This window comes from Hyaena hyaena, unplaced genomic scaffold (assembly GCF_003009895.1).
Source record: "Hyaena hyaena isolate Hyena2069 unplaced genomic scaffold, ASM300989v1 scaffold_25, whole genome shotgun sequence".
NCBI lineage: Eukaryota > Metazoa > Chordata > Mammalia > Carnivora > Hyaenidae > Hyaena > Hyaena hyaena.
The window spans coordinates 4,971,254-4,992,065 of record NW_024080657.1 but is presented as its reverse complement, the minus strand read 5'-3'; the positions used below and the strand labels follow the sequence as shown (position 1 = coordinate 4,992,065).

Here is a 20,812-nt window from a genome sequence, read left to right as displayed (position 1 = left end):
TCCTATTCTGAGAGCACCTGCAGCGCTTCCTCTAACCCCCTGGGCTTTCTAAATTAGGGTTGGGCACATAGTGGACTTCGACCTGATCTGAAAGGAAACAGTTAACTAAATAATAATGCTGATGAATACTTGCTTATTTATTTACTCAGTGTATTTCTAGTGCCTCCTGTGTGCCTTGCTTTCTTTATGAGTACTTTTGGTGGGAGTGGAATAGCAGAGGAAGGAAAGTGTCATAGACGCCTCATCTCTGAGCCCTATCACTGAGGAGCTATCACCAGTTAGAGAAACAGTCTTGCAGGTGTTCAAAAAACAGGCAAAAAGAGAAACAAATGAAAGAACCTAGTATAACTATATACAGAATAGCTGAAGGATTTGGCAGATTAAGAGTGCTTCAGTTGTGGTCCTGGGAGTCCCTTGGATGTGGTGAGTATTGAGCCAGGTATTAAAGGAATTAATAGTGAGAAAAGATTTAAAGCAAAAAGAGCAAAAGACATTTAAATAAATGTTCTTGGGAGGAGGGGAAGGCTTCTGTGCTTCCCCCCCCCCCCCCGGCATTTACTTTTATTTGCATTTATTTTATGCTGAATTTATTCCCAGGCTGTAAGTTTTTGTTTCTTCACTATCTTCTGGGATATCTTTTACATCTTTGCCACCTCCTCTTCTGGTTCAGGAACAGTCTGCTCTCTTTATCAGTGAGGATCGTCTTCATGTGGCAAGGAGAGCTCGTGTTCTGGCTGATCCGACCATGAGCTCTGTAAATTCTGCACCACATCTTGGAGGCTTTGTTGCTGGATGTGCTCAGTGGCCAGAGAATCTGCATCTAAACCCTTATGTCCGCATTATTCTCTGCATTTTTAAGCATGTGCAGTAAAAATTCAGCACTGTCTTTGGGCCACCCACCCTGCGTCCAGCCCGGTTGTCTGGCCCGGTCACACCTACCACCTCCGCCATTGTAGCGCCGGAACAGCATACATTGTTTATGTAAAGTCACATCCTCAGATACTCATGGCGTTTTTCGGATGTAGGGAGTTTCACGTGTATTCTTAAAGTGAACACAAAGATTTGAACCTCTTGATTGGCATGATTTTGTAAGGCTTTCTGGGTCAGGTGAGTAGCAAACAATTTTCAGAGATTACCTCAAGCTGCTTACAGGAAGAAGAAGAGTGTTGGCTCCTGGGAGAATCCATAAAGGGGGTTGGGCTTCTAGGTTTAAGATGGCCACCAAGCATACTTTTATTTTCACTTCCTAACCAAATAATAACAGCAAAACAACAGGAAGGACAGAGGGGGATACATCTTTAAAGATGAGAGATGTTGTGAATTTTGATGTATGATGGATAAATGCTGTGGGGGAGTCCCAGCTCAGAGTACATGCAGGAGCTGTTTGTAGCAGAGGTAGAAATGCTTCTTCCTCACAAGGGACCTGGCAGCCTTGGAGAAGGGATGGGAGGCAGGCCAGAAATAGACGTGATGATGAAGGGACCTCCTGCAGACTCAGCGGTCGTATGGCATCAGCTCCAGGCTGAAGTCAGGCAGCTGCTCTAAAGATATTAAGCCTTTGCCCTGGGGGATAGTCTGGGACTCCCAACTGGAGACTCTCACGGTCGAGAAAGGGGCCTCAGGAGCTCCTGCTCCGTCTGTCCCTGGCTGTACCCTAAAAGGGGGCAAGAGGGGCGGCCACCCATGTATACAGAGTTCTACGCTAGACTCTTTCAGGGGTGAGGCTTGGTCTCACCAGCCACCTCTGTTATCAGCACTTGTTCATTTTAAATAGGAACAATCCACCAAAGATTGTGAGACTGCAGAGGAAAACTTTAAATGACATAGAAGAGGAAAAAGGAATGATGAGCAGAACAATTGTACTCAGAAGAAAAAAGTCCAGGAAAAAAACTTGTAAAAATTTTAAGTTAGCATCCTCGGATTCAAGATAATATTTTGTCTGCAAAACAAGGATGGGTTATGAAACAGGAGCAGTCAGAAAACAAGAAACAATTAATGAAAATTTAAAACATGTTGCCTATTCTAAAAGAATTCAATAAAAAGACCCGAGGAAAGAGTAGGGGAGGTGTGTTAGATCTAAATCAGTTTTCATATCAGGATGTCACCAGGTATTGCTTGCTGTTGATAAAGAACTAGAGCATGAACATATAGAAGTTAGGGTGGTATTGTTCAAAGGCAGTTCACTCTGGAAAGGAGGATTTGGTGCAGAAAGGGATGGCTGGTCATTTCTAACCTTCTACATTTTTTGAAGTTTTTTTTTTATTTGCTTTTATAACTTTTAATAAAATTACTTAAAAAATTTTTTAATGTTTATTTTTATTTTTGAGAGAAAGAGAGCGAGCACGGGACAGGCAGAGAGAGGAGGAGACACACAGTCCGAAGCAGGTTCCAGCTTCAAGCTGTCAGCACAGAGTCCAGTGCGAGGCTTGAATTCACAAACTGCGAGATCATGACCTGAGCCGAAGTCAGACACTTAATGGGTGCCCCAAGATTACTTTTTAAAACTTTGCCTTTTCATCTTATACATATGTAACTCTTTTTTCAGATTTTACTAGAATAATATCACAAACCAGGATAATTGTTTTAAAGGTGCTAATGATATAGTTAAAGGGTCTGAAGACAGGGTAGATTAGCTTCTCATTTTGTCTACAGCTGACCATGTCTGTATCAAAACAGTTAGTTTTGTGTATTTTTTTTTTTTTTCATTTAACCAGTATCTTCATAGTCTATCCCCAACTCAGTTCTCTGTATATAGACTAAACTAACATGAGCATTAAAATTTGAATTAAGTGTACAGATGAGCTCTTTGGGAATAATATCGATGTTTTCAGTACTGTACTTCTGGGAAGAGGATCAGGGCCTGGCAAGGCCTGGACTGGAAGCTTCTCGGCAGGGTTATTCCTGGAGGCGAGGTGGCTCCTGGGCTATGCTCCCCAGCCACATGCATGTATGTGAAGGCAGCAACTAGCATCGCGGGCTGTTTTCAGTTCTGAATTCGGGAATTCAGTGGCAACTCACTATGGCAATAGCTGATTTTTCCTGCTGACTCTGGTGGATGTGGCAACCCACTATGGCAATAACTGATTTTTTCCTGTTGACTTTGGTGGATATTTTATAAGATTTAATTTAAAAATGAGATGATGAGTCACTTTGAAATAATGGGGTTTGATAGATAAAAATGTTTAATACCTGGAATCTGTGGGGGCAGAGTCATCTGTGACTCACAGTAGAACAGTGTTGTGACATATACCCTGATTTTTCTCCTCATCTTCAGATCCAGCACTCCGTTTCTAACTCTCAATTCTAGCAAAGAAGCCGGGAGGTTGGGGATTGAAGAGGAGGCTGTGAGGAAAATTTGAGAAAAGCTTGTCTATGTAGGGCGTTAGTGGAATTTTCTGTAAGTAGTTATTACAGTGTAATTTCCTGTTTGGAATGCTCCAAAATTACCTATTTTCCTAGTACAAACTACTAAAAAGTAAAGGTATAAATCTTCTTGGCTGGTGAAGCTCTATGGACAACAACATGAGAACTTCGGGGTGAGGCTGGCTAATAGACTGTCAGTTTTATGGGACGGTTGTCCTGTCTAGGTGGTATTGCTTAGAGGGACACGTGGGTGACTCAGTCCATTGGGCATCTGACTTTGGCTCAGGTCATGATGTCATGGTTTATGAGTTTGAGCCACACATCAGGCTCTGCACTGACGGCGTGGATTTACCTTGGGATTCTCTCTCTCCACATATCTGTCTCTGCCCCTCCTTGACTTGCACTTTTTCTCTCTCTCAAAGTAAATACATAAACTGTAAAAATACAGAGAGAGATATATGCATGTTTTCTTACTCTTATTCTTCCTCCAGAGGTAGCATTCATACTCTTTAGCACTTTGCTTCTTCACTTAGCAGTGTAGCTTAGAATCATTCTATATCAGTCTGTAGGATTCTTAATAGTTTTTTTTTTTTTAATGTTTTATTTATTTCTAGGAGAGAGAGAGAGACAGCGTGAGCAGGGGAGGGTCAGAGAGAGAGGGAGTCACAGACTGAAACAGGCTCCAGGCTCTGAGCTGGCAGTCAGCACAGAGCCCGACGCGGGGCTCGAACCCACGAACCGCGAGATCACAACCTAAACGAAAGTCGGACGCTTAACCGACTAAGCCACCCAGGCGCCCCAGGATTCTTAATAGTTTTTACAGCTACATAGTACTCCACTGTAGATGGCCTATGTTATTCAGTCATGTTTCATCATGTATGTCATTTTATTAATTTGCAGGTGCTGCAGTGAGTAACCTCACTCATCTGTATTTTTGTATTGTTGGAGATGTATCTTCAGACTGTATTCCTAGAAATGGAATTGCTAGATCAAAGAGTATATACATCACACATAGTTTTGTTACATATTATTTGATCACTGTTGTTGAAGAACCTGGAACTTCAGGGAGCAAGCAAGCATTTATGGACCAAACTCATCTATAGATAGAGCAGTTTGGAGGTTAAATGTCTTCATTTGGTAAAAATCTCAAGCATAAAGTTTTCAAAAGTTATTCCAAAGAGGGAGAAAACGCATTTCATATAGTCTTCCTAGAGGATGAATTCAGGTGATATTTTCTTGTGTCTGATTTGAAAATCCCATTTATAAGCTTACAAAGAATCTTTTCTTCCTGATACTTGTCTTTATCAGAAGAGCTCCAAGAAGAATTTTTGGAACTCGAAATTGTTTCTGTTGCCAAAGGTAACCTTCAGAAAATCACTTTGAAGTTTTCCCAGGTAGAGTATCTTCTTACTTACCCACAAATAAGCAAGCAGGGTTCACCAGTCACTGTCCTATTTTACTGACATATATTTGAGAAGGTGTTCCCTTTACTCCATATTCCCCCAGCGTTTGGCTAGGAAAATGTAGTAGTGCCCCAGGCTTGCTTTGGAAGTAACTCACTCTGACTCCTCCTTACTTTCATTATTTAATGTGATTCTGAAAATGGAAGGCAGATATAAAATACATACACATCTTGGAGTAAAGATTCATATTTTGAGGAGTCATAATTAATTCCTTAATTATGGCTTGAGCTTGCTTTAGTTTTGAGTATGAGTTTGTGTTTGAATGCAGTTGAGTAGTTTTGAGTGTGTGTGTTTGTAAGAGTAAACATATAGACATATATTAAATAACTTCTAATATAATGAAGTTATATTTAGTAGATAAAATTGATTTCAAATGTTGGGAGAAATGATTTCAGATTTTCTAGGAGATTATTTGGGGCCTTGAGCATGTGATTATTTTGGTGGCTCTTAGTAGTATATTAATCGGCTATCTTTAAATCTGTGTCCAAAAAATTAAGGACAAAGCTTCTTTTTTAATGTTTATTTTTGAGAGAGACAGAGCGTGAGTGGGGGAGGGACAGAAAGAGAGAGACATAGTGTGAGCAGGGTATGGGCAGAGAGAGAGGAAGACACAGAATCTGAAGCAGGCTCCAGGCTCTGAGCTGTCAGCACAGAGTCGGACACGGGGCTTGAACTCACGAACCAAACCGTGAGACCATGACCTGAACTGAAGTCAGATACTTAACTGATTGAGCCACCCAGGAGCACTCCCCTCCCCCCTTTTCTTTTAATAGCACAAGGCTTATTTTGTTAAGAGATCCATGTAAGAAAAAAACTGTCAACAACTATGGATTTGTGGATTTTTTTCCTCTGTATTTGGGTCATTGGAATATTTTGTTGTTCATTCTTTTGGTCATTGTTTTGAGACTTAAATAACATTAAAGGAGATTTGAAATTTTTGCATTCATTAAAAGGGAGACTGGGGCTTTAAAAAAAGACAGAAAACATATGGTGTTAAAAACAATAGGCTGTGAGTCAGATGAGCTGAGTGCAGGCCTCTGCTGCTGCTCGGCTGCTAACTTTGGGGCCTTTACTGCTTTTAAACTTGTTTCTTCATCTGGAACATGAGGTTCATCTATCTGCCCTTGAAACTCCCTCATGGACTTGTGGTCGTATCAGTTAAATGAGGCACAGAACATGTAAGTGCTTCATAGAATATAAATTGCTATCCAGTTTTCTTAGTGAGGAGTATATGCCGTGAGATAAATATTCTTTTGAAAATTTAGAACGTTTTTAAACTGTTTCACCTGTCCTGAACTGATGAGTAGAACGTTTGCCTTTTCCTCTGTGTTTGAGAGTACAAGTCTCCTGTTAAAAATGGCAGGACTTGGGGTGCCTGGGTGGCTCAGTCAGTTAAGTGTCCAACTTCGGCTCAGGTCACGATCTCACGGTTTGTGGGTTCAAGCTCCACGTCGGGCTCTGTGCTCTGACAGCTCAGAGCCTACAGCCTGTTTCATATTCTGTGTCTCCCTCTGTCTCTGACCCTCCCCTGCTCACGCTGTCTCTCTCTCTCAGAAATAAATAAAAAACATTTTTAAAAAATGGCAGGACCCTTAGAATTTCATTTCCTCAGTTTGGACCAAAATAATTTTCATAAAGAACTTTGCTGATCAGTAAGCATGCCAGTCTTCAGCCTAGAGAAACGAGGGTGGGCTGTTTGTGTTGACCTGATTGGGGGTCCATGAGGAGTGAAGGGTGCTCAAGAGAGAGGCAGGCTGATTCATCATTCAGCACTGGTTGGTGTTCCTGGCACCAGTTCATCATCATTTAGAGATGGTCTCCCATCTCTAAACAAGACCATGTGTTTCCCTCTCTTTGCTCACAGCTTCCAGTAACTCACCTGATAGAAAATGCCAATAATTTTGACTCTTTCCTCATCTTCCATATTCTGTCCCTTGCATGGACTTACTGGTTATATTTCTGCTGGATCTTTCAAATGATTTTCACCTTTGAGTTTTCATTGGTTGTATTTAGCCTAGGGCTTCATTCCCTCTTGCCTCAGCTTGCCATCCTGGCCCTTGTCACACGGAATGAAGTCAGAACTCTGACTGGTATACATACCCAGTTGCTTTGCAGCTCCATTACTTTGTGCTTCTGTTCACTTGCCCTGTTATCCAAGCATACAGACTGTCTTTTACTCACTGTGCCTTTAACACGCTTCCATTCTCTAGAATGCCAAGGTAGTTATGAGCATGCCGGGATTCAGATCCTTTCTTCACTATTTACTAGCCATATTGCCCTGAAAATCTAACTGAACCTCACTCTGCTTCTTGAGAAAATGAGGATAGGAATACTATCCGCCTTATAAGATTGATGTGAAGACTAAATGAGATGATCCATGTAAAATACTTAGAGAGCTGTGCCTGCATGTGGTAACTGCTGTGTAACTAGTAGCTGTAATTATTATTACTACTACTACTATTATTACTATTCCATGTACATCACTGCTCAGTTGCCTTTTCCCAAATCTCCCCAATGATGAGTAATTGTAATCCATCCACTGATGCATCTCTCTGCCTATTCACTAACTGTTTATTGGATACATTCTGTGTATAAGGCATAAGACTGAGAATACAAACTTGAATCAAGTACATACTGTCCTCTAGGAATTTGGAGTCTGGTAGGAGATATCAGAGAAGTAGAAAATATTCATCTACTCAGATGTTCGTGGAAACTACCGAGGATCCAGGCACTGTGTGGTTCTGAGGCTGATATCATAGTTAATAACTAACTTTGGTGAAAGATCAGAGTTTGAGTACCTTAAGCGAAGCTTGGCTGAAGTGGTTTGGGGGTATAGAAAAGAGATTCTATCAGCTAGGATGGTTAGGAAAAGCTTTTTACAGGGGTTGCCATCTTAGCAGGACCTTGCAGAATGGATGGACTTTGCCAGTCTTCACCTCTATTGAGAGGCTTTTAACTACTCCCTTGGGCTGTTGCTCTGGATGGCCTGTAGGATTTTCATAATCATAACCTCCTCAAGGGCAGGGACAGGACTGTTTTCAATTTGGAGTTCCTAGTACTTAGACTCATATAGACCATTTTCAGTAAAGAATGGTGACAGATTAAGGATATGTCTCTTCTCATGTAACTTAAAGGGTGATTGAAATTATTGATTCTCAGTATCTCAGTATCTAGCATTTAAGTTTATTAGAGAAGACATCTATATAAACTGAAAGTGAGGTTTTGGAGATGTTCATGTTTTATTTCTTGCCACATTAATCATAGTCACAAGAATCATGAAAGGGGTGTCAAAAAGTGAACTCTGCATCAAGCCATGTGGCTCTTCTTCCCATATTTCGTGTAGTTCTGGGAAGAAACTCTTGTAGGATCTCCATTAAAACCTACCCCTAGGACAAGAGTTCCTTGTGATACCATATCCTTATGTGATGCCATAACTTTGATCACGTGAGAAGTCTTAGTTTTAAAAACTGCCCAAGAGTTTTAATTCTGAATTTCTCCTTGTAGCAAGGAGCAAGGACCAACCCCAGTGGAGAGAAAGAAGAAAGGAAAGAGGAAAAGTGAAACCACAGTGGAGAGTTTAGAGCTGGATCAGGGCCTGCCGAACCCATCCCTGCGGAGTCCTGAGGAGCCCACTGAGTCTGCAGACAGCCAGGTACAGCTGTGCCCGGGAGCCCTGCTGGAGGTTATGGCTGCCGCACAGATCTTGCTGACGTGGGTCCTGTTGCATTTCTCTCTCCATCTCCAGCCTGCACCCCTTGTGCGTAGACCCGGCCTGGGCTTTCACTGTTTTGGTGGGTGAGCACCAAGACCATAGGCTTTCCCCCCTAGCATCCTGATCCTTATACTAATGATCTCCCAGGTTTTTTTAGTGGTGTTTGCTTTCTTCTTGGGAACTAGCATGGTATTAGGCTGTAGAAAGAATGAGTATGGAAAATGGAGTTGTGGGGCACTCTGAGTAAGGCGTGGGGGGGTGGGGTTCTGACTTGCAATGTAGTAATGCTTTTAAGATTCAAAGGGCTGGTCTGGTCTGCATAAAGGCATTCTCATAATCCCAGATACTGGAAAAGTCAAGGGTGTGTGTATTCATTTTGCCAAAATAGTAAAGGAAGTTTGGCCAAACATGGAAACAAGGAATTGCCCACCTGAATGAGATTTTTAAAACTATGACTAAGCGTGCCCATGACATTGGGAGGAATTTCTCCCTTGGTGGAGGCAGCCTGTCTCAGGAGTTCTAATACTTGAAAGTGCCGTTTCTTCTGATATTCATGATGGTTTACCTGGGTTATGCCTGTGGACCGTGTAAGATCATCCGACTACTGCACATTCAAGTGTCCTTGGATCCTGGTAGATTCCTAGATGGTCTTCACTATAGGAAGGTGTCAGCTTCTAGTGTCACAGTGGTAATAAGTAGTAGTGTCTGGGGTGTCAGAGCAGAGACACACCCCCCGCCCCCCATCACTGTCTGTGAACTCGGGCTAGTGACTGTCAGGTGTCTTCATGGGCAGAGCAGCAAGCATGTCGGGTGGATGGGAGTTGGCAGGGGTTTAAGTGTTCCTACGTGGTGATCTGTACATGGGATTGGGGGACAGGTTTTCATGTGTAATCCCTCATGTAAGATTAAATGTCATAGAGGTGACATGATAAAGAACTGGTGGGAGCGCAGAGAGAGGCCCAGGAGGTGTGTTTTAAAAAATAAGGCAGGTGGTGTTTGGCTTTTGTTTTTGTTTTTTGAGGTTGACGTATTGGAGAGTGAGCTAGCTGGTGAACGGTTCCCAGAAGTGTTTCTGCTGCTTGGATAGCATGTGTCCATGGGATGAACCGTGTGTTCTTCTGTTTGAGGAAAGCCACTGGGCTGCTTTGTTGTAGAATGTTGTCTCTCTAAAAGGTCACGAGTTACTTAATTATAGATGAGTCCTTAGATGGTGACTCATGAATCTTGTTTTGTCACACGTTAACATGTCTCCTTGCATTTCAAGGAGATTCTCAAATTAAGTCCTGATATTATTTCGTTTTTAAAGAATATGTGGTAAGTACAGTGAATTTGACCACCAACGAAATAATTATCTTATTGCCCTAAAATCAGAGCTTCCAGCTGTGCTGGAAGGGACCTGAAAGATGATGGAGTTTACCATTCATCCCCGTTTCACTGGAGTAGAAACTGACTCCAGAAAGGAGAGAGAAATTCATTCTCATTGATGAGCAAGACACATCTCACTGATTCTGAGACTATACCTTCTTCTCAGGGGATCTTGGCAATTTGAATCCCCTCCCTCAGCCAGATTTCATTTTGCGTGAATTTAATTCTTAAAAGAGTTGTGTTTAAGGCAGAATGCTTTTGTAAGCATTCTGTAGGCATAAGTAGGGCGGGTCTCCTGTGTGTGTCCGTGAGTGTAGGTTAGGGTATTCTTTCTTGTCCAAGCTTTTGCCCATGGCTCACAGAACATCTCTCCGACGGGTATGTTCGCCCTGCAGAAACGACGCTCAGGACGGCAGGTGAAACGCAGAAAATATAACGAGGACCTGGACTTCAAGGTGGTAGACGATGACGGGGAGACGATCGCCGTTCTCGGAGCCGGCCGGACGTCCGCCCTCTCGGCTTCTACACTGGCGTGGCAGGCGGAGGTATGGCCTAGGGCTGGGGTGCTGGCCTTGGTGGGGTCGTCATTTTGGCCCACTTGACATTTGTCTGTGGCTCTTCATTGTAACCACTGCTGATAACCGCCAGTTGGCTTCCTAGTCCACTTAGAATGAAGTTCACTCCCCTTACGGTGCCCAGCAGGGCTCTCTCTCTGCCTCAGCAAATTCTTGCAGCATATAAATGACTTTCTCCCCACTCCCAAGCCTTGGATTAATAGTTCTTTCCCACCTTCTTGCCCTGGAATGTCTTCTTCACATGTATTACGTGACTTGGTTCATCATCTTTTAAGCTAAAATGGTTTCTCTGCAGAGAGGTCTTTCCTGACTCTTACATTTAGAGTAGATCCCTGCCCCTGAACCCCATGATTCTCAGTTTCATTCCTTGTCTGTTTCTTTCATAGCCCTTGCCACAGCTGACCATTGTATTCTGATTTCTAATTTCATTTATTTCTTTGTCTCTCCCATTAGAATGTGAATGTCTGACACATATTAAATAGCCATTCAGTGAATGAAATCACACACGAGTAATTACAGCTGCAACTTGGATTCAACAAGTGTGTATTTAGAGTCCATGCAAGGCCAGGTCCTGGGATACAAGGATGGGTATCAAGGCACACCCCTGGCTCCAGGAAGAAGGGGCTTATGGCTATACTAACACTGTGATTAAGTGTGCCCTTAGAAGAATGTGCTGGATACAGTGACTATGCAGAAAGGGGAGTGGACAAGAAAGGGGGAAAGGTCAGGATTTTCGGAAAGGCATTTCCAACATGAACGAAAGCCCACAGCCTGGATGGTACTGTGGGTTGTGGTATGATAGACCAGCTCAGCTGGATGTTGGGATCTGTTCTCAGGAGCAGTGGGAGATGAGCATTGAGTGGCAGAAAGAGTCACATTATGCAGGCCCTAGATAATAGCTAAAGTATTTGACCTTAATACTGCAGAGCAAATGGTAGAGAGGAGAGGACATTGACAGCTCCTGCAGGATGGCCCTATTTGTATTTTAGGGATTTCCACTGGCAGTGGGCTCAAGGAGGAAGAGGGACCTGGTATCCAGATGCTAGAAGGAAGAGAGGTAAATGTTGAAAAGCAGGAGGTCTGTGCCAAGGAGCTTACAGAGAAGACTTTAGAAACAAAAGAAGAAACAGGCTGTGCATACAGGAAGGGCATCACTGCCAGCAGCGCGCTCTGGGACACGGGCCGGCTGCTTTTGTGGAGTCTCTGTCGCTAACTTGGCGGAATTCACGCTCTGGCTGTGCAACAGAGCACAAATACCTGTCCTTCCTCCCGGGCACTAGGGTGGCTTAGCGGATATACTGGTAATACTTTATCTGTCTAAACCACCTTGCCTCCAGCTTAAAGCATTTTCACATAATTTCACCTATCGTTTCACCCTGTGTTTGCACGGAAAGTAGCTAGGAGGAGGGGTTGTCGTCTCTGGTTGAACAACCAAGAAGCAGGCACAGAACGATCTGGGTCACGGGACACCCTAGTGGCAGTCGACCAGTGACTAGCATGTAAGAGTTGATTTCAGGTCCCTTTGCCCAGAGTGATCCAACCAATGAACACAACACTTAATAGGAATAATAATTGATGTACTGCCAGTGCAGTGCTTTCCAAACAAATAGTGGAGAGTGATCCTGGAAAGGCTGCCGTGAGGTGGTAGGATTGTACTGCTTTATAATGGGTTTTCCTTCCTTGGAGATTTTATGCTTGGTTTGGTAGTTAAAACACTAGAAGGGAATTTATTTTCTCCTAGTAGCCATTCAGCCCGTCATTAACCATATTTCAGTTGTTGTTATGACTTCTTTCGTGGTACCTGAAGGGCGACTTTGGCTGATCTAACAGAAATAATTCAGGAAATTTTATGTATCTTAACAAGGCTCTCTTTATCCTCTATAGGGTACATGAGAGAGAGCGCTAATTTACAGTTAAACGTAAAATAGAATCTGAATTTGCATTAATTAGGCCTCAAAAAACGGTTAGGAAATGTATGCAGAAAGACCGCGGCCTGTGCCGCGCCATCGGGTGGGGCTAGAGGCAGGCCTCCCCCAAGCCCTCGCTGCTGCTCCTGCCCAACCACACCGCACTTGCCTCTGGTTTATGTTTCGGGCTTCCTGGCGAGGTTTGAACAAAGATTCCCAGGCCGATGCAGAGCCTGAAAGCCATGAGTCTCAGCTAGGCTTCCAGGCAATCCTCAGTACCCAGTGGCACAAAAATCAGTTGAAGACGACAAGGCCTTTTCTTGTGTCCTTCTTCCGAGGCCCCTTGGCTGGCTGCCTGCTTGCCATCCACAGCTCGGGGCCGAGAACGGTGTGGAGTCACCCGCAGCAAGGCCATGCTGCTCCCTCGCTGCATTTCTCGGACGGTGCCTTCTTGGCGGGCTCTGCCTGTTCTGTGGCCCTGGCCCAGCCCCAGGTTGCAGCCTCAGCACTGCGTATCTAGTGGGGAGTTGCTGGAAACATGTTTACACGTGATTCCTGGTAGGCTGGGACTGGCATGCTAGCTGGACCTGCTCTGGAGCCAGACGGACAGTCCCCTGACTGGGATATGGGCTTCAGGGCAGGAAATAACTTCCCATCCTCCCTGTGATGCTTTGCTTTCTTATTCGTTGTCCAAGGGATGTTGGTGCCCAGAACGCATACAGACTTCCGCATTTGTTGTGTAGATTTATGCAAGGCTGTCTCAGTTTTTGCCTCCTACGGTTTGTGCAGTTTGTGCAATTTTGCCTTTTAGAACAGAGGGCTTTAATCTGAATGAGGCTTCAATTCCCGGTGCCCTCCTGTGCCTCATCTGTGTCTCTGAGGCCAGCGCCCTCTGCTTCGTCTAGCCTTTTGCTGTGCCTGGTGGACTGAGCCTGGTTCTTTCCTCCCCCAGAATTCCCCTGTCCCCCCAGGATGGGGGAGAGTGCCCCTGCTCTGTGCTCTAAGGTGGTTGCTTCTCAACTCCTATATTAAATCAAAATTCCTGCCTGGTATTCGTTTTAACTGTGACCACACACTACCTGTTTACACCCATTTATTTCCGTACCTCATTCTCGTCTAATGCTTTCGCTCTGCTATTGACTTAGTATTCTGTGTATGCATCCTGTTTCCTGAGGGCTCATTCTTTCCTCTTTCCGATTCATTTCAGCTTTCCTCCCTGCTTGTCCTCTTATGACCCACCGTTCCTTAGGGCCTAACCAAAACCTCACCTGCTCTGTGAAGTCCAAGCTGTGCTTGCTTTTTGCACCCTTGCTTTTTGCACTCTTGCTGGTGGTCACACCAATTGGAATTTAACCTGGGACGTTTCTAATAAAAATGTCTTATGTTGCTTTCCCTACATGAATGTAAGCCCCTGAGACTGTGCATCTTGTTTGATGCTACTTTTGTACCCTCACATACTTGGTGATTTGAAAAGTGGTTTGCTTCTTGCTAGAACCTCTCTCTTGCGGCTAGCTAAATAGAACTAAATCAGGTGCTTGGTTGAGGTTGGGGGGGACTAGGGTTGAAAATGTTTGAAATTTTCCCTAAGAAAAAGATTTTAGTTATATGAGTCTCTGACATGAAAGAGAATGAATTAAAATGGCCTTCTTTGAAGGATAATTTGAGAAAATTCCAAGTAGCTGAGAACAGATGGTTGTTATGGAAGTGTGTTTGGCAAGCAGATTTAGTTTATATCTGTGTGTATCTGTATACACTGAGTGTTGATACACACATGATCGTGCTTATGCACAATCTCTGTTTAGAAAAGTCCTGATTTTTCTAGTTTCTGTCCTACTTTGATGTGTATTTTGGAAATGCTACTCCCTTTTCCTTTTATTAGGATAGAGTAAAGCCTGCTTGCAGTATTTTGATGATAATCACTGTTTTTTTTTTTAAAGGAATTATTCTTTTCTTCTTTTTCTTTAATTTTTTTTAAGGTCATTTATTTATTTTGAGAGACAGCACAAGTGCGGGAAGGGCAGCTGCAGAGGGAGAGAGAGGATCCCAAGCAGGCTCTATGCTGGCAGCCCCCATGGGGAACTCAAACCCACAAAGCCACAAGATCATGACCTGAGCTAAAACCAAGAGTTAGACACTTAACCAACTGAGCTACCCAGGCGCCCCTCTTTCCTTTTTTTTTTTTAATGTTCTTTCACTTTTGAGAGAGAGAGGGAGATAGCGCGTGAGCCAGGGAGAGGCAGAGAGAGAGAGAGAGGGAGACACAGAATCTGAAGTAGGCTCCAGGGTCTGGGCTGTCATTACAGAGTCTGATGTAGGACTTGAGCTCATCGACTGCAAGATCATGACCTGAGTCGGAGTCAAATGCTTGTCTGACTGAGCCACCCAGGCACCCCTCACTGATTTTTTTTAAATAGTAGTATTCATCCCCTTTCCTATAAACGATAAGTTGAAATTTTATTTCAAATTTCTGAATTTTTACTTGAAAATTTTCTATGGTGAAGAATGTTTGAAGCCATCCATCCTTTTATTTATTTTTTTTCTTAAAGTGTATGTATGTATGTATTTAGAGAGCACATGTACAAGCAGGAGAGGGGCAGAGAGACAGACAGAAAGAATCCCATGAAGGTCCATGCCCAGCGAGGAGCCCAGTGCTGGTCTTGATCCCACAAACTGCAAGATCATGACCTGAGCTGAAATCAAGAGTTGGTCACGCAACCACCCAGGTGCTGCTGACGCCCTTCATCCTTTTTAACACTCAGAGTAAAGTTCTGTCCTTTCCTGTCTGTGTGTTAACGTTTCCTTGGATTTGGCTGGTCTTAGTAAAAACTTCAAACAACAATCAGAATCCTACCACTAAAACGCATCTTTTTTCTGTTCTTAATGGTAGATAAGAATAAAAATGTTTGAAGCAGTCTAGTGAGGAAGACCTTATTGTTCCTGTCAGCACGTGCACACATGTGTGAGTGCTCCCCGGTTAGTCTGGGTGCTGCAGGCTGGGGAATGGGCAGGAAAGGTAGTCCGCCATTATAAAAGTTCAGTACTGGTTCCCAGAGCTCTCACTCAGATGTCCCTGCACTTTCAGAGCCTCCCCTAATGTGCCGAAGTGCCCTGTCTTGAATTGTGGGATTCCTGGCAGGTTCTCAACACTTGCTTTATGCTGATATTACCATTTGTATTCCAGAATCTCTTAATGTCATTTATTCAAAAATACTTCTTGAGGACCTACTACCTGCCAAGGACTGTTTTGTGCTGGAGATAATATCAAGGAACAAAAGAGGCCAAAATCCCTGTTCTCACAGAGGGAGCAGCATACACAAAAGGAGAGGGGGCCTGCGAAATCCACGCAGCTCCTCCCTTCTTCACATTTGCTGGATTTTGAACCTCGTGGGATAGGAGGCCACACAGGGGCTCCAAGTTTCCAAAGGGTGGAAATAACTAGGTAGAGCCTGGGAATAAACCTAAAAAATAATAAAATTGTGTAGTATGTCAATGGTGGTAAGTGCTGTGAAAGAAAGATCAGGAGAGGAGTAGTGTGGAATTGAGGAGTGAGGGTTGCAGTTTTAATTAGGGTGGTCTGTTTTGACCTCACCAAGGTAACATTTGAGCAAAGAACTGAAGGCAGTAAAGGAGTGAGGGAATCTTGAGAGAGAGAAGGGCATTTTAGGCAGAGGGAACAGCCTGTGCAGAGTCTGAGGTAGAAACAGGCCACTAGTGTACATGGGGAACACACAGGGAGACCTGCAAGGTAGCAGGAGATGGGACACTTGGTGAGCTCCGGCAGGGTTTGTAGGCCTCTGAAAGATGTTTGGGTTTATTCTGAGTTGAAAGAGAAGCCTTAAAAGGTTAAGCAAAAGAGTTCTGAATGTCGTGTTGTGAATAGACTAGTTGGTCAGGAGGGGAAGCAGGGAAACTAGGTGGAAGGCAGTTGGGGATAATCTGAGTGAGAAATGAAGGTGATTTAGACCAAGGTAGAAGCAGTGGAGGGTGAGAACCTGCCGAATTCTGGATATATTTTGAAGTTATAGCTAACAGGATTTCTTGGCTTGTCAGACATGGTGTGTGGAGAGAATGGAGGAATCAATAATTACACCAACATTTTTGGTTTGAACACAAAGAAGGATAGAATTGCCTGTCACTCGGTTGGGAGAAAACTGTAGATGGAATGGGTAAGGAAGGGAAGTGGGCTAGGATAACAGGAGCTTGCAGTTTAGGCATTTTAAGTGTGAAATACCTCTGAGATATTCAAGTGGAGATGACAGGTATATGCCATATATACTAGATATATGAGTCTGTGAATAGAGAGGAGGTTCATGAGCTGGATACATAAACATGTCTGTATGTAGCCCTGTTTCAAATCACAAGACTGGACAAGATCCCCAGGAAAATGAGTATAAATAGAAAAGAGTAAAAAAGTAGGCCCTAGGGAGTTCCCGGAATGAGTTGGTGTGGGAGGATCCCTCCTTCCAGGGAAGACAGAGTGGGTCGTGGCAGGGCAACACTCACTGCAAGGGGGGGAGAAAAGAATACATCTTTAAAGACATCAGATATCTGTGGAAGCAACAAGAATTAAATGAACTAAAATTCCAGGCAGTGAAGAGCTGTTACTAAATGAGCCGACAGTTGCGGACTGTTTCTTCTCTGGAAATATTCCTCAATTCTAGGTGTGGGTTGAGGATCAGACTTGACTCAGACTGCTTTGGGTTGAAGAGAAACCATCACCATTTGCCCCTGCTGGTGAAATGATTGGGTGACTCGGTTGATTAAGCATCCAACTTTGGCTCAGGTCATGATCTTGCAGTTCATGAGTTTGAGCCCCATGTTGGGCTCTGTGCTGACAGCTCAGAGCCTGGCGCCTGCTTCATATTCTATACCTCCGTCTCTGCCCCTCCACTGCTCACTATCTCTCAAAAAAAAAAAAAAAATATATATATATATATATAAACTTTTTAAAATTTGAAAACTTTTTAAAAAATTAAAATAATTTAAAATAATCAAAGCAGATTAGATACAACAGAAGATAAGATTGGTGACTTTGAAGACAAATCAATAGAAAATTTCTGAACTGCCACATAGAAAAAAGAATGAAAGCAGAACAAAGCATATGGAACAGTTTGGGTACAGTGAAAAAGTGCACTGTGTATCTCTGATTAGCGTCCTAGACATGGAAGAGAGATTGGAGCAGAGGAGTGTTTGATGACCAAAGTGAATGGCCAACAACTCCCATAAACTGATGAGGGATATCAACGGGTAACTCCCAAGCAGAGAAAATACAAAATCAAAAACCATACCCAGGCCTATCTGAAACTATAGGAAACCAAAGACTTAAAAGCCACTATATAAAAACTGATTACTGATAATTATGTTAAATGGTACAATATTGAACACTTTCCCCCCTGAATTTGGGAATAAGAAAAAAATTCCACCATTATCATTATATTCAGAAATGCAGGGGGCACCTGGATAGCTCAGTTAGTTAAGCGTCCAACTTGGGCTCAGGTTATTCATGATCTCACAATTTGTGAGTTCGAACCCTGTGTCAGGCTGTCTGGTATCAATGTCAAGCCTGCTTCAGATCCTCTGTTCCCCTCTGTCTCTGCTCTTCTCCTTCTTGCTCTCTCAAAAATAAAGTTTGAAAATTGGAACGGAAGAAGTAAGATTCATTATTTTAGATGACATGACTGTGTGTGTAGAAAATACAACAAAATTGACAAACTATTAGAATTAATAAATGTGGATTTAGCTAAATTGTTGGATACAAAGACAGTATACGAAAACATCCTATTTTATTTCTTTGAACTAGCAACATGAAACCAGGAAAGGAAAATTGTAAAATGCCATTTGTAACATCATAAAAAATATTGGATATTCTGGGATAGCTCTCAAGATATACAAGCCCTCATTAAATGAAAAGCATTGCTGAAAGAAATTGAAGGAGACCTAAATTAATGGAGCAATATATGACATGCATGTATTCAATATTGTTAAGATGTTTGCAAGTCATTCCCAGTCAGAATCTAAGCAGAGTGTTTTCTGGCAGAAATTGATGATAGAAACACAAAAGAGCTAATAGCCAGGCAGTCTTTACAAAGAGTTAAATTGGAAGATTCACTGTAATTCAGACTTTTAATCAAGCTCCAGTAATGAAGACCAGGTAGTGTTGCTATAAAAACAAGTAGACCAGAGGAGCCAAACAGAGCTGTGCTGCTCAGTAGGGCTCCTGCTAGCCCTATGTGGGTAGTAAGCACTGGAGATACGGCGAGCCTGAAGGCAGATGTGCTTTCAGCGTGAAGGTAACATCAGATTTTAAAGACTTAGTGAATATAAAGTATTTCCTTAATAATTTTATCTTGGTTACACATTGAAATAATACATTTTTGGATATATTGCTTTAAGTAAAATATATTAAAATTCATTTCATCTGTTTTTACGATTTTTATTTTTATTTTTAGAGAGAGCACGAGTTGGGGACAGGGGCAGAGGGAGAAAGAGAGAGGGAATCTCAAGCAGGCTCCATGTTCAGCACAGAGCCCAACACGGGGCTCAACCCCACAACCCTGGGATCATGACCTAAGCCGAAATCAAGAGTTGGATGCTCAATTGACCGAGCCCCTACTTTTACTTTTTTAATGTGGCTAGAAGAAAATTTTAAATTATGTGGCTTACTTAGTGACCTTGGTAGGAGCAAAGAGTCAACAAGACACCGGAATGTATAAAGGAAATGATAAAGTGGATTATGTAAAACTTCTCTTCATCAAAAGACACATTTATAGAAGCAAAAGGCAAAGCATAGACTGGTAGATAATATTTGTAATCTGTGTAACTGACAGGACTGTTATTCAGAAATGTATAACGAACTCTTAAAGTTTAAAGAAAGGACGATTTTTTTAAATCAGCAAATGACTTGAACAGGAGCTTCATAGAGAGGTTATCCATATGGCCAATAAGCATATGAAAAGGTGCTCAGCGTCCTCAGTTACTAGGGAGATGTGAATTAAAGATGTGAATTAATTAAATTAAAGATGTGAATTTAGCCACAAGAGTGGCTAAAATTTTAAAGACTGACAATACCAAGTTACCTGGAACTCCCATACATTGCTGGTGGGTGTAAACATTGTTAGAATCACTTTGGAAAAAATTTTGACAACGTTCATTAAAACTAAACATACAATTTACCTCATAACCTACCAGTTCCACTTTTCAGTATATATCCAAGATAAATGAGTACATTTGTCCACCAGAATATATACAATGTATATGAATGTTGGAAAAACTCAGATATTCCTCAACAGAGGATAAATAAATGGTAGTGTATTTATACAACAAAATACAACGCAGAAATACAGAAGAATGAACCATGTACTATATAGTTCCATTTACATGAAGCTTAGTAATAGTTAACACCAATCAGTGGTAGTAGAAGTCAGAATAGTGGTTACTTCCAGTGGGGGCACAAGAGTCCCCCAGAATGCTGGGAATGTTTTGTAACTTGGTCTAGTGGTATTTATACAAGTGCGTATGTGTATATGTAAAAATTCATTGGTTGTCCACTGGGATCTCCATATACTGTATGTATGCCATATGTCAATAACTTTTAATTATTATGTTAGCATATCTGGTAGTTCTTGCTCAGGAGAACTACAGTTCATCTATTTCTGTAAGACCAGTGAATAAACATAAAAGACAATAAATAATATGAGAGAAATTTAGGAAGGAAATGAAGTAGGCAGTTAGGAAGTAGGAAATTAGGAAGGAGTTTTGTTCATTCATCTACTTTCTCTTAACTGGGACTTCTTCCTTTGTTGGCTGCAAGGTTGAGGTAGTGATCTTCGGCTTAAGAAAGCATACCTGGCTCTGGCCCTTTGCCGTTGGCCCGCCTCACAGTATTGGCTAGATTCCAGTGTATGAAGAGGGAGGAGACTTTTTAATTAAGTGACATAGATTAAGAATACTAACTGTCTGCAGTGTGTGGCACCGGTGAGTTTGATGCTTTACTTCCTCATGTATTTCCTCTCCCTTCCTCTCTCTTGTATTTAGCATTAGCATATACATACTGGTCACCCACTGGTGCCTGGCCTTGTCAAGGCATTAGTGATAATAGTAGATAAAACAAATAAGGATCCCTGCCCTCAGAAGGTTTACGCTATAGTGGGAGGAGACAGGCAACAGCCACCTGCTGCTTCCTCCTTTCCTTACTTGTGCTTAAGAATCAGGCAGAGCAAGGGCGCCTGGGTGGCTTAGTCGGTTAAGCGTCCGACTTTTGCTTAGGTCATGATCTCACGGTTCATGGGTTCGAGCCCCGCGTCAGGCTCTGTGCTGACTGCCAGCTCAGAGCCTAGAGCCTATTTCAGTCTGTGACTCCCTCTCTCTCTGACCCTCCACTGCTCATGCTGTCTCTCTCTCTCTCCTAGAAATAAATAAAAAACATTT

General features: G+C 42.6%; 1 protein-coding gene across 3 annotated transcripts in view; it reads left to right on the top strand.

Annotated features, from left to right (window-relative positions):
* CHD6 (chromodomain helicase DNA binding protein 6) overlaps positions 1 to 20,812 on the top strand; it is a 200,756-nt gene that overhangs the window by 77,074 nt on the left and 102,870 nt on the right. For 2 of the 3 annotated variants that reach the window (XM_039227071.1, XM_039227070.1), the window contains exons 4-5: positions 8,331 to 8,478; positions 10,299 to 10,448. In XM_039227071.1, the coding sequence (XP_039083002.1) occupies positions 8,331 to 8,478; positions 10,299 to 10,448 (298 nt within the window). Of the gene's footprint in view, positions 1 to 340; positions 424 to 8,330; positions 8,479 to 10,298; positions 10,449 to 20,812 lie in introns of those variants that run through there. The other variant, XM_039227072.1, reaches the window with a different exon arrangement.